General features: G+C 35.5%; 1 protein-coding gene across 2 annotated transcripts in view; it reads right to left on the bottom strand.

Annotated features, from left to right (window-relative positions):
• Positions 1-3,957: 3,957 nt before the first annotated feature.
• The window catches only part of epha4l (eph receptor A4, like), a 69,918-nt gene continuing 59,982 nt past the window's right edge, over positions 3,958-13,893 (bottom strand). Inside the window, exons 12-18 of one of the 2 annotated variants that reach the window (XM_037546623.1) lie at positions 10,700-10,761; positions 9,318-9,527; positions 8,918-9,067; positions 7,709-7,902; positions 6,836-6,997; positions 4,904-6,078; positions 3,958-4,765 (exon numbers count right to left, since the gene is read on the bottom strand). In XM_037546623.1, coding sequence (XP_037402520.1) covers positions 5,964-6,078; positions 6,836-6,997; positions 7,709-7,902; positions 8,918-9,067; positions 9,318-9,527; positions 10,700-10,761 — 893 coding nt within the window. In that variant the 3' untranslated portion in view covers positions 3,958-4,765; positions 4,904-5,963. Of the gene's footprint in view, positions 4,766-4,903; positions 6,079-6,831; positions 6,998-7,708; positions 7,903-8,917; positions 9,068-9,317; positions 9,528-10,699; positions 10,762-13,893 lie in introns of those variants that run through there. The other variant, XM_017722258.2, reaches the window with a different exon arrangement.

The raw sequence follows: 13,893 nt of genomic DNA, 5'->3' as shown, positions 1-13,893 counted from the left end.
AAAAACCAAATCAAACCTAATGATCTTGTTCACTGTTATATAGGAAAGAAAGAAGTGTAAATAAGGTGTTGTGTATGACATAAGGTCATATGTTTGGTAACACTTTACTTGAACTCTGCAACATATCATTAACATGACCATGCCACAAACTTGTCTTGGAAGATGTTGTCATGAGTTTGGTAGTTGTTCAGTAATATCATATATACACTATATTGCCAAAAGTATTCGCTCGTCTGCCTTCACAGACATATGAACTTGAGTGACATCTTTCTTAATCCATAAGGTAAAATATGATGTCGGCCCACCCTTTGCAGCTATAACAGCTTCAACTCTTCTGGGAAGGCTTTCCACAAGGGTTAGGAGTGTGTTTATGGGAATTTTTGACCATTCTTGGACCATTCTGGCATCTGATCATGGTACCACACTGGAATTCACTGAGCTCCTGAGAGTGACCCATTCTTTCACTAATTTGTAGAAGCAGTCTGCAGGCATAGGGGCTTGGTTTTATACAGCTGTGGCCATGGAAGTGATTGGAACAGCTGAATTCAATGATTTGCATGTGTGAGTGAATACCTTTGGAAATATATATATATGTCTTGGGTGCCTAAGACTTTCACACAGTACTGTATATATACATGTAGTACCGTGTGAAAGGCACCCAAGACACATTTTCAAAATCTATATCTTTATTTCTGTAGTTTGTGTTTATTTGCTGAGAAAAGTGTTATAAGTGTAATAAACAAAATGTATTATATGAATTAATTAATCATATTAATTAACAATGATCATATATATATATATATATATATATATATATATATAATAGTGATTTTCTGGATGTTGGCGTGTATGTTTACCCATTTTCAAACCTCTCCTCGAGGAAGGCCAGTATTATATGTAGTTAAACATCACCTCCTGGTTTGACCAATCAGTGCTTCAGTAAATGTGCTCATGATGTAACTGATGATATTAACAAGCCTCTGTGGTGGCCGTGAAGGTGTCAAGGAAAAATATGGACCCAAGAGACATGTTACTTTTTATTGTTTTTATGTTTATTTTAATTATGCATATGACTTTATTCTAATGTACAGTATACTGTGATAAATTGATATATATATATATATATATATATAATCATCATTACCAGTAATTGTCATGTCAGATGCCATAATGTATGCCATGAGAGCTTGTGTCATATACTGTACCCTAGTTAGTCATAATGACATCAAATATTATGACATCTGTCATGACAATTAAGGGTAATGGTAATATGCTACTGTTATATTACTGGACATAATCATGATATACTTGCCATGGTTGTGTTACCTTATGTTATTTAGTAAACACTGGGGTTGTGAAGTCAGGAGTGGTGCTTATTCTTCTACAATAAGTAGAATAAAGCATTGGTGGATGAATTACACAAACCATGTGCTTGAGTTAAAGTAGAGACACCCAAGGTAAAATATTACTCCAGTAAAAGTAGAAGTTCCTCCTTTAGACCTCCACTTGAGCAAAAGTACTAAAGTATTTGCCTTCAAATGTACTTAAGACTCGCTTCATGAACTCAACTGTACTGTGACATGAACTGTGGACATATTTCTATATTGTGCTCTATTTACACAAAGTTAGGTTAGTTCATCATTTATGTTGAACAGACTCTCCCAAACTTTTACGCTGCTGCGCTGACATTGAACCGTGTGCTGCACTGGGTCGGTGTGACCAACAGGTCAAAACCAGCTCAGAACAAAGTGACCGCTGTGCCCTGATTGGTGTTCTTGCTTTGTGCTTCTTTTGTTTTTAACGTTACATTTTTATGCACACATAAACCAAAAGGAATGACAGATTTCTCAAAATGTAAGGGAGTAAAAAGTAAGATATTTGAAATGTAGTGGAATGAAAGTAAAAAGTCATACTTAATGTTTGCTGTAAAGATTTCTGTGGTTGTTTGGGTCCTTTGGGCTGAAGCTTTGGCCTCAGATCTCAACTGAGTGTTTGTCTGAGAAAGCTGGATCTCAGTAATAATGACCTGAAGGAGTGTAGCTGCTTTCTGTTTAAATCACTCTATGGTAAAATTCTTTTATGGATGACATTATTCTTCAGCTTGACCAATGCTATGAAAGTGTGATTTTATCACTGATTAGTAATTTAAATTGATTTGTTTTTTGATTTATGTTTGCACCATTTCAGAATAATCTTAGCCAGTTCTTTCTTTTGATGTTTTACAGTTCACTCTTAGTTATACCACATGAATGCAAGAGCAAGTAGATATATAGTTCACTCTTAGTTATACCACATGAATATAAGAGCAAGTAGATATATAGTTCACTCTTAGTTATACCACATGAATATAAGAGCCAGTAGATATATAGTTCACTCTTAGTTATACCACATGAATATAAGAGCAAGTAGATATACAGAAACTGGATTCTTTGAATTAACCAGAAGCATGGCTTTTTAATTCAGGCTGTCCAATTGTTGTGCTGCAGTAGCGTGTATTGTTGCATTGGCTGAAGCCCTGAAGTGAAATCCCTCACATCTGCAAGGACTCAGTTTGCAGCATAATGATATTAGTCTCTGGAATATGCTGTCTGGCATCCAGGCCTACATGATATAAACAGCGGAATTCAGAGAGACTGAAATGTGATCCTCCAGACGAGCAAGTTATTGAACTTGTTAAACTGTGCTCTTTAGAAGCTGGTTATTCTGAAAGCGAGACATACCCACTGAACTTCGACACTGAACTTGCTACGGCATTCTGATCTGAATGTAAATCAAATACTGTGTGTAGTTTCACTGATCCACACCACCTCTGTATTTTTACCTTTATTTTACAAACTAGATACAAAATTTCATAAATAAAACTCATAAGTTACATGTACCTAAATTCATCAAGAATGAAAAAAAGGAAGAGAAACATTTCAAGCAAGATGAACAAATCACATATTTTAAGAGTGCGCCTAAGAAGTGTTATTGCATTATGCTGTGTTATGTTCAGTGTTGTACAACTGAGAAAAAAAAAACACATTTATTATATAATACATTCAATTATTCTTTCCCTTTTGCATATAAACAAAAAGACCTTCCATCTGCATTTCACACATTCCGTCCATCTTATTGCAAAACAACACAGCTCTATGTACATATATAATCCCAAATGTGTCGAGTTTTAGTGCGTCCTTATTGAGTGCTGTTACATACATGAATCTGTAAAACATCCCCCAAAACATGGGCTGGCTCCTTAGACACAGACTTAGGAAACACATAGAACAAAATTAAGACTACAAGTCCAGGACGAGGCTTAATCTGTGTCTGGGAAACAGTTTAAGGCAAAAGGGCTTGTGAAATATCTGATTTAGTGGGCAAACAGGCAAACACATTGCAGTAACTCTTCACTGAAAGGCAGTGTTCATAAGGCTACATGACACCTACATAAGCCCTTCATGACAACTGACATAAACCTACATAAACATTTATAAAGGCTTATCAACAGGCATGAGCTGTTTTTGTTAACTTTGATTTTGAAATGGACATAACACCTACACTCACCAGCCACTTTATTAGGTACACCTTGCTAGTAAAATGTTGGAGCCCATTTTGCCTTCAGAACTGCCTTAATTCATTGTGGCATACTTTCAACAAGGTGTTGGAAACGTTCCTCAGAGATTTTGGTTGGTTATTTGAGGTACTGTTGCCTTTCTATCATCTCGAACCAGTTTGCCCATTCTCCTCTGACCTCTCACATCAACAAGGCATTTTCATCCACACAACTGACCGCTCACTGGATATTTCCTCTTTTTCGGACCGTTCTCTGTAAACCGTAGAGATGGTTGTGTGTGAAAATCCCAGTAGATCAGCAGTTTCTGAAATACTCACACCAGCCCATCTGGCACCAACAACCACGCCACATTCAAAGTCACTTAAATCACCTTTCTTCCCCATTTTGATGCTCAGTTTGCACCTCAGCAAGTTGTCTTGACCAGCTCTACATGCCTACATGCATTGAGTTGCGGCCATGTGATTGGCTGATTAGCTATTTGTGTTAACAAGCAACTGAACAGGTGTACTTAATAAAGTGGCTGGTAACTGTATGTCAAGATTATAGATCAGATAATATATTATCTTGACATAGATTTTTATATATAGGAGAGCATTGACACTAATATTCATAACACTGTGAGGACAATATTATAATTTACAATATTATATTTTCTCTGGCCCTTAGCTGAAGTGAGTTACATTTTACTGTATTTGTCCCTATGCCAAGTCCATGACACTGCAGTGTCATGTTTATGAAGGGCTTATTTAAGTGCCAGGTGTCACCTAAACTGCCTAAGTAGTGAAATTGCTTTTATAGTGGACACACTTTTTAAAATGTTTGGTGACATGACTGATCTAATGTGAGACAGTTTTCAAGGCACATATGAAAGATCTTGAATGGACAATTGTGTTCAGATATATACAATATATCTCCAATGTGTTCATTTAGCTTTATATCACAAGGTCACTACTTTGTTGTGGTCAGTTCAAAGTGGACTGCTAGTCTAATTTGGAACCAAATGACATTATAACATGATATTTTACATTCAAAGTGTTATATCCTTAATATGTGTCTGGAAAACCAAACCCACAATGTATATAGGACAGATGAATACCGGTGGATTACATTGTAATATAATGATCAGAATTTATCAGGACTTCTCACTGCAGTCTCATCACTGAACAGTATGGAGGCAGAGGGAATCCTTAACTCGACGGAATGATGTGGCTAGAAAGAAAGACAAAAAGAAAGAAATAAAGAACAGTGATGAGTTGTATTTTTTAAGCTAATTCTAACTTCTGCCTATCTTGTAATGGAAAATAACAGAATAAATGGAGCCTTGAGCCCCTTCATAGTGGAACATACCTGGATTCATCTATTCTCTCCCATGATCTGTATACTGCGTATGTATTGGTAGAAGAATTCCTCTTAGTCCAGTGATGCTTCTGAAATGCATCTGAAGAGAGTAGCTCTATGTCCAAGTAAGCAGAAGTCAGTCGGTTATATTGGAAGTTGAACGGAATGTATCCTGAGAAAACTCCAGTAGAAAATAATGCTTGGATTTTGAATTTGAAGGACAGAGTGAACAGAGAAATAATCCATAATCATTGAAAAGACTGACATTCAGAAGATGACCTGAAAGGGGCAAAGTTGCTTCCCATTCAAAAAGCAAAAAACAAAAAATCTTCCAAGAATAAGTGGCACAACTGGCATCTTATTGCAGGGACATGAGTTTCAATCCCAGTAATGCCACCGCCATCAATGTCTTGTTGCCCAAGACAATTACCATTGACTTGACTGTACTCTGAGTGGAAGGGATATCTTTAAGTGGAAGGGTTTATCTTTAATGTCTATCTATAGCAATGCTTGCCAATTATGGGCACCTGCCATGTCACAAAGACAAACCTTGCCCTACATTATATGAACAGTAGTTTTCTTAGTAATATTCACCATCCATTGTTTGGTCTCATTGCGACAATAGGTGGGGATACATGGCAACTAACATTAGGGAGATGAGTGGGCCACAAAAAATATCTCTGTTCACAAAAAGAATACACATCTCACAGTTCAAGTCCCACTTTACAGTCTCCCGAGCCAAAAGTAGATTCAGATATGTGTCAAAGAAATCCTGAATCTGTATCAAAGTCTCAATAGTCTTGAGAGATTAAGTAATCAGCCTTCATTATTAGCAACAGGCCACATAAGATACCCTCATCCAGGAAGACCACAAGGCCCACAGGCATGGAAATGTCCATATTCTCTAGATAATGCAGGCTAGTCCATCAAAAGTGCAGCTATTCCCACTGTCTCTTATTGTCCATATTGAATTAAAGTGCATGAGTAGGTAAATTATTATATCCCTCTTATCTTCATATGCTCATTCATGTGGGTATAAGATGCACTGAATTTTCTTCCCTTTTGCAGATCAGACAGGAATCTTTCTGGCTTGTATTTGTTGTATTCCAGCTTGGATTTCCTGAAGACCACTCAAGAGTTTCTTCTGATGTGCACTGGATGAGATCCCAATTTTGGCAAAGTCTCTGTAAAAGGCAAATAAATTTTTAGAGAAACTATTTATGAATACACAGTGGCTCAAAATGTTTTTGGACATTTGTGCCATGCATGTAGTAAACTCCTTGTTTTAGGAAACAAAATGCCAAACCAAATGTTCAAATTTATCAAGAGTTACATTGTAGAAAAAGTTTCCAAATACGTTTTAGGGCCATTTAAATATTGGAGAAGAAAACTATAAGAAGTAGTATTGAGCAGTATATATATATATATATATATATATATATATATATATATGTATATATATATATATATATATATATATATATATATATGTATATATATATATATATATATATATATATATATATATAGTGATTTTCTGGATGTTAGTGTGTTTGTTTACCCATTTTCAAGCCTCTCCTCGAGGAAGCCCAGTATTACAGTATTATATGTAGTTGAAAAGCAGCTCCTGGTTTGACCAATCAGTGCTTCAGTAAATTGTGCTCATGATATAATTGATGATATTAACAAGTCTCTGTGGTGGCTGTGAAGGTGTCAAGGAAAAATATGGTCCCAACAAATTCTTGTTACTTTTTATTGTTTTCATGTTTATTTGAATTATGCATACGACTTTATTCTAATGTATATTGTGATAAACTCACTGCTGAGGTCAATTGTTAAAAAAATTGCTTAGATGCCTAAAACTTTCACACAGTGCTGTGTGTGTGTGTGTGTGTGTGTGTGTGTGTGTGTGTGTGTGTGTGTGTTTGTACTGACACTTACTCCTGATTCATGTGTATAATACTCTCTAGGTTGCTGTGTCCAGCTGTAATGAAGTTTTCTCTGTATTTCTCCAGACTGATAGTTTTCAGCCACTCTTCCACTAAACCAAGTGAAGGGGGAGTTTCTACAGAGACGGTGTGGCTTAGCATGGATGGTTGGGGCCTGCGGAAGAAATCAATAAGTCCTCTTATTCAGTTTTTCTTGAAATTCACCAGTACATGCTCCAAACACATATATGCTTCTTCATTATTCAATATTTCTAGATCGGACAAGCTTTATAGAAATCCTATTTAACCTAGTAAGCAAAGGTAGCATGACAAAAAACTACACCAGATTAACCCCAACACCTTACAGTGTGACCTTTTTTCTCACATACACTACCGGTCAAAAGTTTGTTGTAACAATTTTTGGTAAATATACATTTATACATTGAAACCTTTTTAATAGGCTACAAAATAGATTTAATCTTATAAATGTTGTATTCAAGTTCTTAACTGATACTGATTGTTTATCTATTTACAAACATTTTGGTCAAGTTATTTGCCTTGAGTTTAATTCACCAATTCTAAAATACAAGCCATGCTGAATATATATTTCATATATACAAGCTTTGTTAGTGAAGCTTGGAAGCTATAGAACTTTTTTTTTTATATAAATGTATATGCAAATTAGTTTTATGTTAACAAAAAATCTATTATTATGAATGGTAGTGCGCTGTGATTGAATAGGATTTTAACCAGTGCAGTTGGGCGAGGACCTGTTGGGTCAGTATATTCTCAGAAAGCAATGTCCACACAGATATGCTATTAATCATTTAGTGGATGAATGTTTTTGCCTGACGTGTGTACATATGCATATGTGTGTGTGTGTGACCTGTTTGTCTCTCCCCCTGTCCTCTTGAGCGACGCAGGGTTGCGGATCAGTTTGTCCAGCATGTTGACGATCTGGCTGAATTTGGGCCGCTCGCTGCGCTCTCTCAGCCAGCACTCCAGCATCAGCTGGTGCAGTGCCACAGGACACTCCATTGGCGGCGGCAACCGGTATCCCTCCTCTATCGCCTTTATCACCTAGAACACAAGGTCAGAAGTAGGAGGGGGCCGACGCTCGCTGTTAACATGTGAACTGTGCACACTAAATCCAATTATCTATATTATGTTTATCACCACCAAGCAACAAACTGAAAACACCGTAGGAAAAGAGTTTAAATGAACAGCTCAGATTACATGAACAATAGACAGATAAAATGAAATAATAAGCAAAAAAAATGCAAAAAAAACAAAAAACATTATTTTTGTTACAAATAAATTATGGAAATTAATTAATATATTATATATTTGACAATTACATTGGATATACAGTCAGATACAAAAGTTTACTGTTGATTTTCTAAATGAAGTTATCACATCCTCTATAGAGAACACACTTAAATAGACATTTTTCTGCTAATTTTAGTGCACAATTTCTGCTTATTTGCTGAATTTAGCATAGTGGAAAAACACACATATGCCATCATTTTTGCACAGGCCACATGTAGTTTTTTGTTTATTGTTCCCAAAATGTTAAATTCATCTCTGTAGATGATGTGTTCACTTGTTTTCAATTATTAAATCAAGTAAACCTAATTAAATGACTTGACAATTTTGCATACAACTGCACTATATAATATTTCACAATTAGTACAAATGTATAATTAGTATTATGCTAAATTAGCAGCAATAATAATAATAATAATTATTATTATTATTATAAGAAGAAGTAGAAAGAGAAGAAAAAGAATACTACTACTACTACTACCACTAATAATAATAATAATAATAATAATTATAATAATAATAATAATAATAATAATAATAATGATAAGAAGAAGAAGTAGAAAGAGAAGAAAAAGAATACTACTACTACTACTACCACTAATAATAATAATAATAATAATAATTATAATAATAATAATAATAATAATAATAATAATGATAAGAAGAAGAAGTAGAAAGAGAAGAAAAAGAATACTACTACTACTACTACCAGTAATAATAATAATAATAATAATAATAATAATAATAATAATAATAATGTTGTACTTACATCCTGATTACTCATATCCCAGTATGGCCGCTCGCCGTATGACATCACCTCCCACATGACGATGCCGTAACTCCACACGTCACTGGCTGAGGTGAACTTCCTGTAGGCGATGGCTTCTGGGGCTGTCCAGCGAATGGGAATCTTTCCTCCCTGTGATTGACAGCTACTGTTAACACTATAATACAGATCCATAGTGCTCAACATTCACAAATCCAGTGATGCCTACATGGTCAGGGCTCACTTAAACAAGACTTTTTTACTCTCAATAATAATAATAACAATAACAACAATGATAATAATAATAATAATGTAATTGACATGTACAGAAAATCATTACAGCACTGAAAAAAAAAGGTTCACTGACAATATGATGAATTTCCTCTATCTCTCTCTCTCTTACCCGGGTAGTGTACGCTCCCTCCGGCTCGTCCTCCAGCACTCTGGACATGCCAAAATCAGATACTTTACACACCAGGTTACTGTTGACCAGAATGTTCCGCGCTGCCAGGTCTCGGTGGACGTAACTCATATCTGATAGATACTTCATGCCTGAAGCGATGCCACGCAGGACACCCACCAGTTGAATGACTGTGAAACGTCCATCATTCTTCTGCGGATTACAAGAATAAAGCAGCAGGTGACGAATAAATGAAAGACTAAAGACTACCATGATTATAACTGTCTAGACACGAGCCATGCAGAACTGAACATTAAATAATGAAGCCTCAGAAGTCGAGTGTACATATTATTTTTGCTATTTGAGTGTAATTTAAATGTGTAATTACATTGTAATTACATAGTTTGTTACATAATGAATTACATGTAGAGTCGAATGTAGAATTTATATTCTGCATCAAAAGGTTTGAGTTGGCACTTCTGACTTGTTTTAGTTTTCATTCACAAAATGACAAATTGTGGCAAAAATATTAAATGTATACATTTAACTATAAATTTCCTCTTCCATGACGAATGCAAAGGTGGTAGTTATTATAAGTTTAGCATTTTGATGCTGTCAGAAAAAAACCTTGTATCTCCATTTTTGTTGTTTTTCAGTTTTTGACATAATTTGCACGTGCCTGCTGCTCTTTACATTGTGTGTACATTTCATGATGAAAGGACCAAAAGAAATGACCCAAGATTACTTGGAAAGATGTCTGGTTCCATTGACTTACATTAAAAGTAAAGTAATTTTTTTCTTTCTCCTGTAAAGTTACCATTTTGGAGATACAAGGCTTTTTTCCGACAACAGCAATTTGCACATTTGACTGAATTTATATATATATATATATGTTTCAATTAGCTACAAGCGAGAACACAGTCATATGCCAAAGTTTAGGTGCCCTTGGTCAAATGACGTTTCGCTAATTGTCTAAGTTAAAATAAGTTAACACTTCCTCTACAGAGAACAACATCTTTATCCACTTTTAATGCAAATGTACTGTCCATTTGTTGAATTTGACAAATAAAAAAAAATGAACATAAAATCTGGCCTGTGCATAAGTAATGGCACATTTCATATTTTAAGTGTTTTCTAATATGTGAAACTCTGCAAATAAATATAAATTATGCACTGAAATGTGCAGAAAATGCCATGTTTGTGTTCTCTGTTGAGGATGTGTGAACCTATTTTTCCTTGGAAAACTGACAAAATGTAATTTCACCTCACAATTTTGCATACGACTGTATAACATTTTTATTCATAACATTTCTGTCATTATAATCAATAACTGCGGCTTTTAGGATAATTTAAGAAAATTCTATGAAAAGTTGACCCAAACTTACTCTGAGAAAGGTGTCCAGAGATCCATTCTCCATATACTCAGTGATGATCATAATGGGTTTGCCTATAAAACACAAGGGGCACAGAAAGAAAAGATAATGAATTGCATTCTCTTTACTAGATCACTACTACTAGATCTAAACCTAAAACAAAGTGTGGCACAGTTGACTGGCACACAGTCAACACTTTCTTTTAATGTTTAAAACTGATATTTAAGTGGTTTAACTCTAATCATGAGGGGCTATCATGAATGATTTGGTTACAATAGATGATCTAAAGTGACATGTGGAATGCAAGTATAATTTTCAAGTTTTCTAAGTTCACTTTTGATTTTATGTCATAGTTTGTCACAGAACAAAGAAAAAAAGCAAAGAAACCCTGAAAAAAAAGTTCAACTTTAGAATATAGTGACCTTTTTTGTTACTTAGCAGGCAGTGGACAGCAGAATGATACATGACACCTTGTTCTAACAGTAAGAGAAGGTTTAAAGAATATTAAAAGATTATTCCACCTGTTTCTGTACATTTTACTTGTTTTAAGTGATTTTATCTAGTGAAAGTGTTGTATTCCATTGGCAGATTAGTTTACTTGTTTCAGGAAATAATGAAGATCATTTTGCTCATTTCAAGAAGTAACGCTTAAAACAAGGAACATGATCTGCCAATGGAACAAAATACTTTTATGAGATAAAATAGCTTAAAAGCAAGTACAAAATTTATAGAAATAATCATGAATCTTGCAATATTTCAGAAATGTGGAAAATTGGTGTGGGGTTCCCTTTTAACTCTCTACTGCATTAAGAGAACAGTTTTTAAAAATGTACTTTTGTACTCTTCTTGCATACAGATGTACTTTTCCTGTGTGAAATTTATCTGATTGTTGAATTCAAAAACATGTTTTCGACAATAATGTGTGCAGGGTTTTTTTGGTGAATGTTGCCTTCAGGCAACATTGTGCGACAATGAGACAAAATGATATAGATCCGTGTTCCCTGAAGTAGTGAGACCTGGCTGAATCCATTCCACTGTCATACAATGTTGCTTCTAGGCAACAAGCAAATTCGCATAACTGAAAAATGATACTGAATATTAAAAAGAGGTTTAAAAGTGCCCACTAAGAGACCATATGACCAAGAACATGCTTTTTTACTGCCTTACTCAAACTCTCCCCTACATTGTTAACCCTGTCAGTGTCTTTAAATATGTATAATGTCATTGCAAAGTGAGGAGAATGCTTGTTGCCCTGAGGCAACATCGTGCAACAGAAGGTTAAATGTTAAATATACGTAGTCTTAGCCATGCAGCAGCGAACATACACATTTAAAGACTCAAAAAAGACAAATATCCCCTTGTTATTCACGGAGAAATCAACACCAGAAACACCCTCACACTCTCGTGCACGTGGCCTCTCTGACTGACAGCTGCTTAATGGTGCGTTCGTAAAGAGGAAGTGTAGTTAAGCAAGAGCAGCCAGACACATTGTCGGCCATCTTTGTTGGCGCTGGCCTCTGCAGTGACCTCCAGTCAGATTTGACTGACAGCTCCTCATGAGGGCCAGAGAAGCAGCTGACCTCTGACCCCGCCTCCTCCTCCCCGCCTGCGTTTCCCAGCCACACCCCTTTTCATCCGGTGCTTTAAGATGCAAATTCGTTATTTACCATGTGTGGTTATGTGTGCGTGTGTCTGTGAGACTGTGTCAGAATTTGGCAGTGAACTCCACACGACGAAGCTTTCACCGTCACTTTGTACCGAAGGGGAATTCCAGCAATTTCTCTAAATTTCTGCAAAATTCAGTCAAACTCATTGAGAGTTGTTTGGTGTAAAATGGGTGATTGTAGAGAAACTTACAGACTCAGATTTCTTTACAGTAGTGGTGATGGGAACCAGGGGTCACAATGACTACAACGCAAATACAGCCATTTTATTTACTATCCAAGACCACCAGTACACGTTTTCTGAGTGTTGATGATGATAAAATAGCGACAAATCCGAGATGATAAGTTTTCTTTAGGGACTATTTTGCACCACATATACCCCTCCACAATGAATATGTTTTAATAAATATATTTTAGGCCAAAAGCTTCGCAAACACTCATTATACAATATCTCAGACATCACGTAGCATATTCATAACCTTTAATGTAACAACTTTCTGTGAGGGAGCTTTTAAAGGCATTACACTACAGAAGTAGACGTCTGGTTCCTATCACCACCACTGTGATAAATTCTGACTTGGTTAAGTTTCTCTAGAGTGAAGTATTTTATATCAAACCACTCGAAATGACTTTGTTTACATCTAAAGCCATCAAACGTATCAAAATGAAAGTTTTATTACACTCCTCTGCAACCTAAGAATAGTTTAACCAGTTTGCACTGAAGTCCCTATAGCTGCTAAATAATAAGCCTTAGTATGTAATAAAGCCTGGGATTTAAACGGATGAATAAACAAGGACGGAGAAAACATTAAATACATTGTTTCTGTATAATTTCCTTTGAAGTCTTAATATTTTACAACACTAGAAAATAACAGCTGTTCTTTACATTGTGTGAACAGTTAATGACAAATGAACTAAATGGTCTACATGTTAAAGGGAAATTATACCTATTTTTTAATAAATTCTACATACTTAAATGTTTAAGAGCTTAACCCTAAGTCGTTCAGAGTGGTTTGGTGTGAAATGCTCAGCTCTAGAGACTTACGGAGTCAGAATTGTTCACAGTGGTGGTGATAGGAACCAGACATCTGAAGAGTTTAATGCAAAATAAGCAAAATAGTCCACAAACTTAATTTTTCAGGTTTGTCAATATTTTACCATCATAAACATTACATATAAAACTCAGAAGACTTGAGTAGGCTCACTGCTGGTTTTGTATAGTAAATAAATTTGGCTAGATTTGTGTTATAGGCATTGTGACTCCTGGTTCCCATCACCACCACTGCAAGAAATTCTCTACAGTGATTTTGTTTCCACTTCTGTGTTTAAATTATTCAAAAAGTCCCGTTAAAAACATTTTTCCTTACCCAGTGAAGTTAACATTAACGTTTTTGGTTACCACAGTGATGATATACAAAACATATAAAAAGGTGTAAGAAAGAAAAGACAGGACGAACACAGTGGAAAGCCTGGTGTCTGAAAGAAAGCTCAGCTGAGAAGAAAAAGTGTGGGCCGAGCTCTCGCTGTGGCCTCATTTACATA

The sequence above is a fragment of the Pygocentrus nattereri genome, chromosome 17 (genome assembly GCF_015220715.1).
Source record: "Pygocentrus nattereri isolate fPygNat1 chromosome 17, fPygNat1.pri, whole genome shotgun sequence".
In the NCBI taxonomy this organism is placed as follows: Eukaryota; Metazoa; Chordata; class Actinopteri; order Characiformes; family Serrasalmidae; genus Pygocentrus; species Pygocentrus nattereri.
Note: the sequence above shows the minus strand (reverse complement) of the source record. Positions and strands in the feature narration are given on the sequence as shown.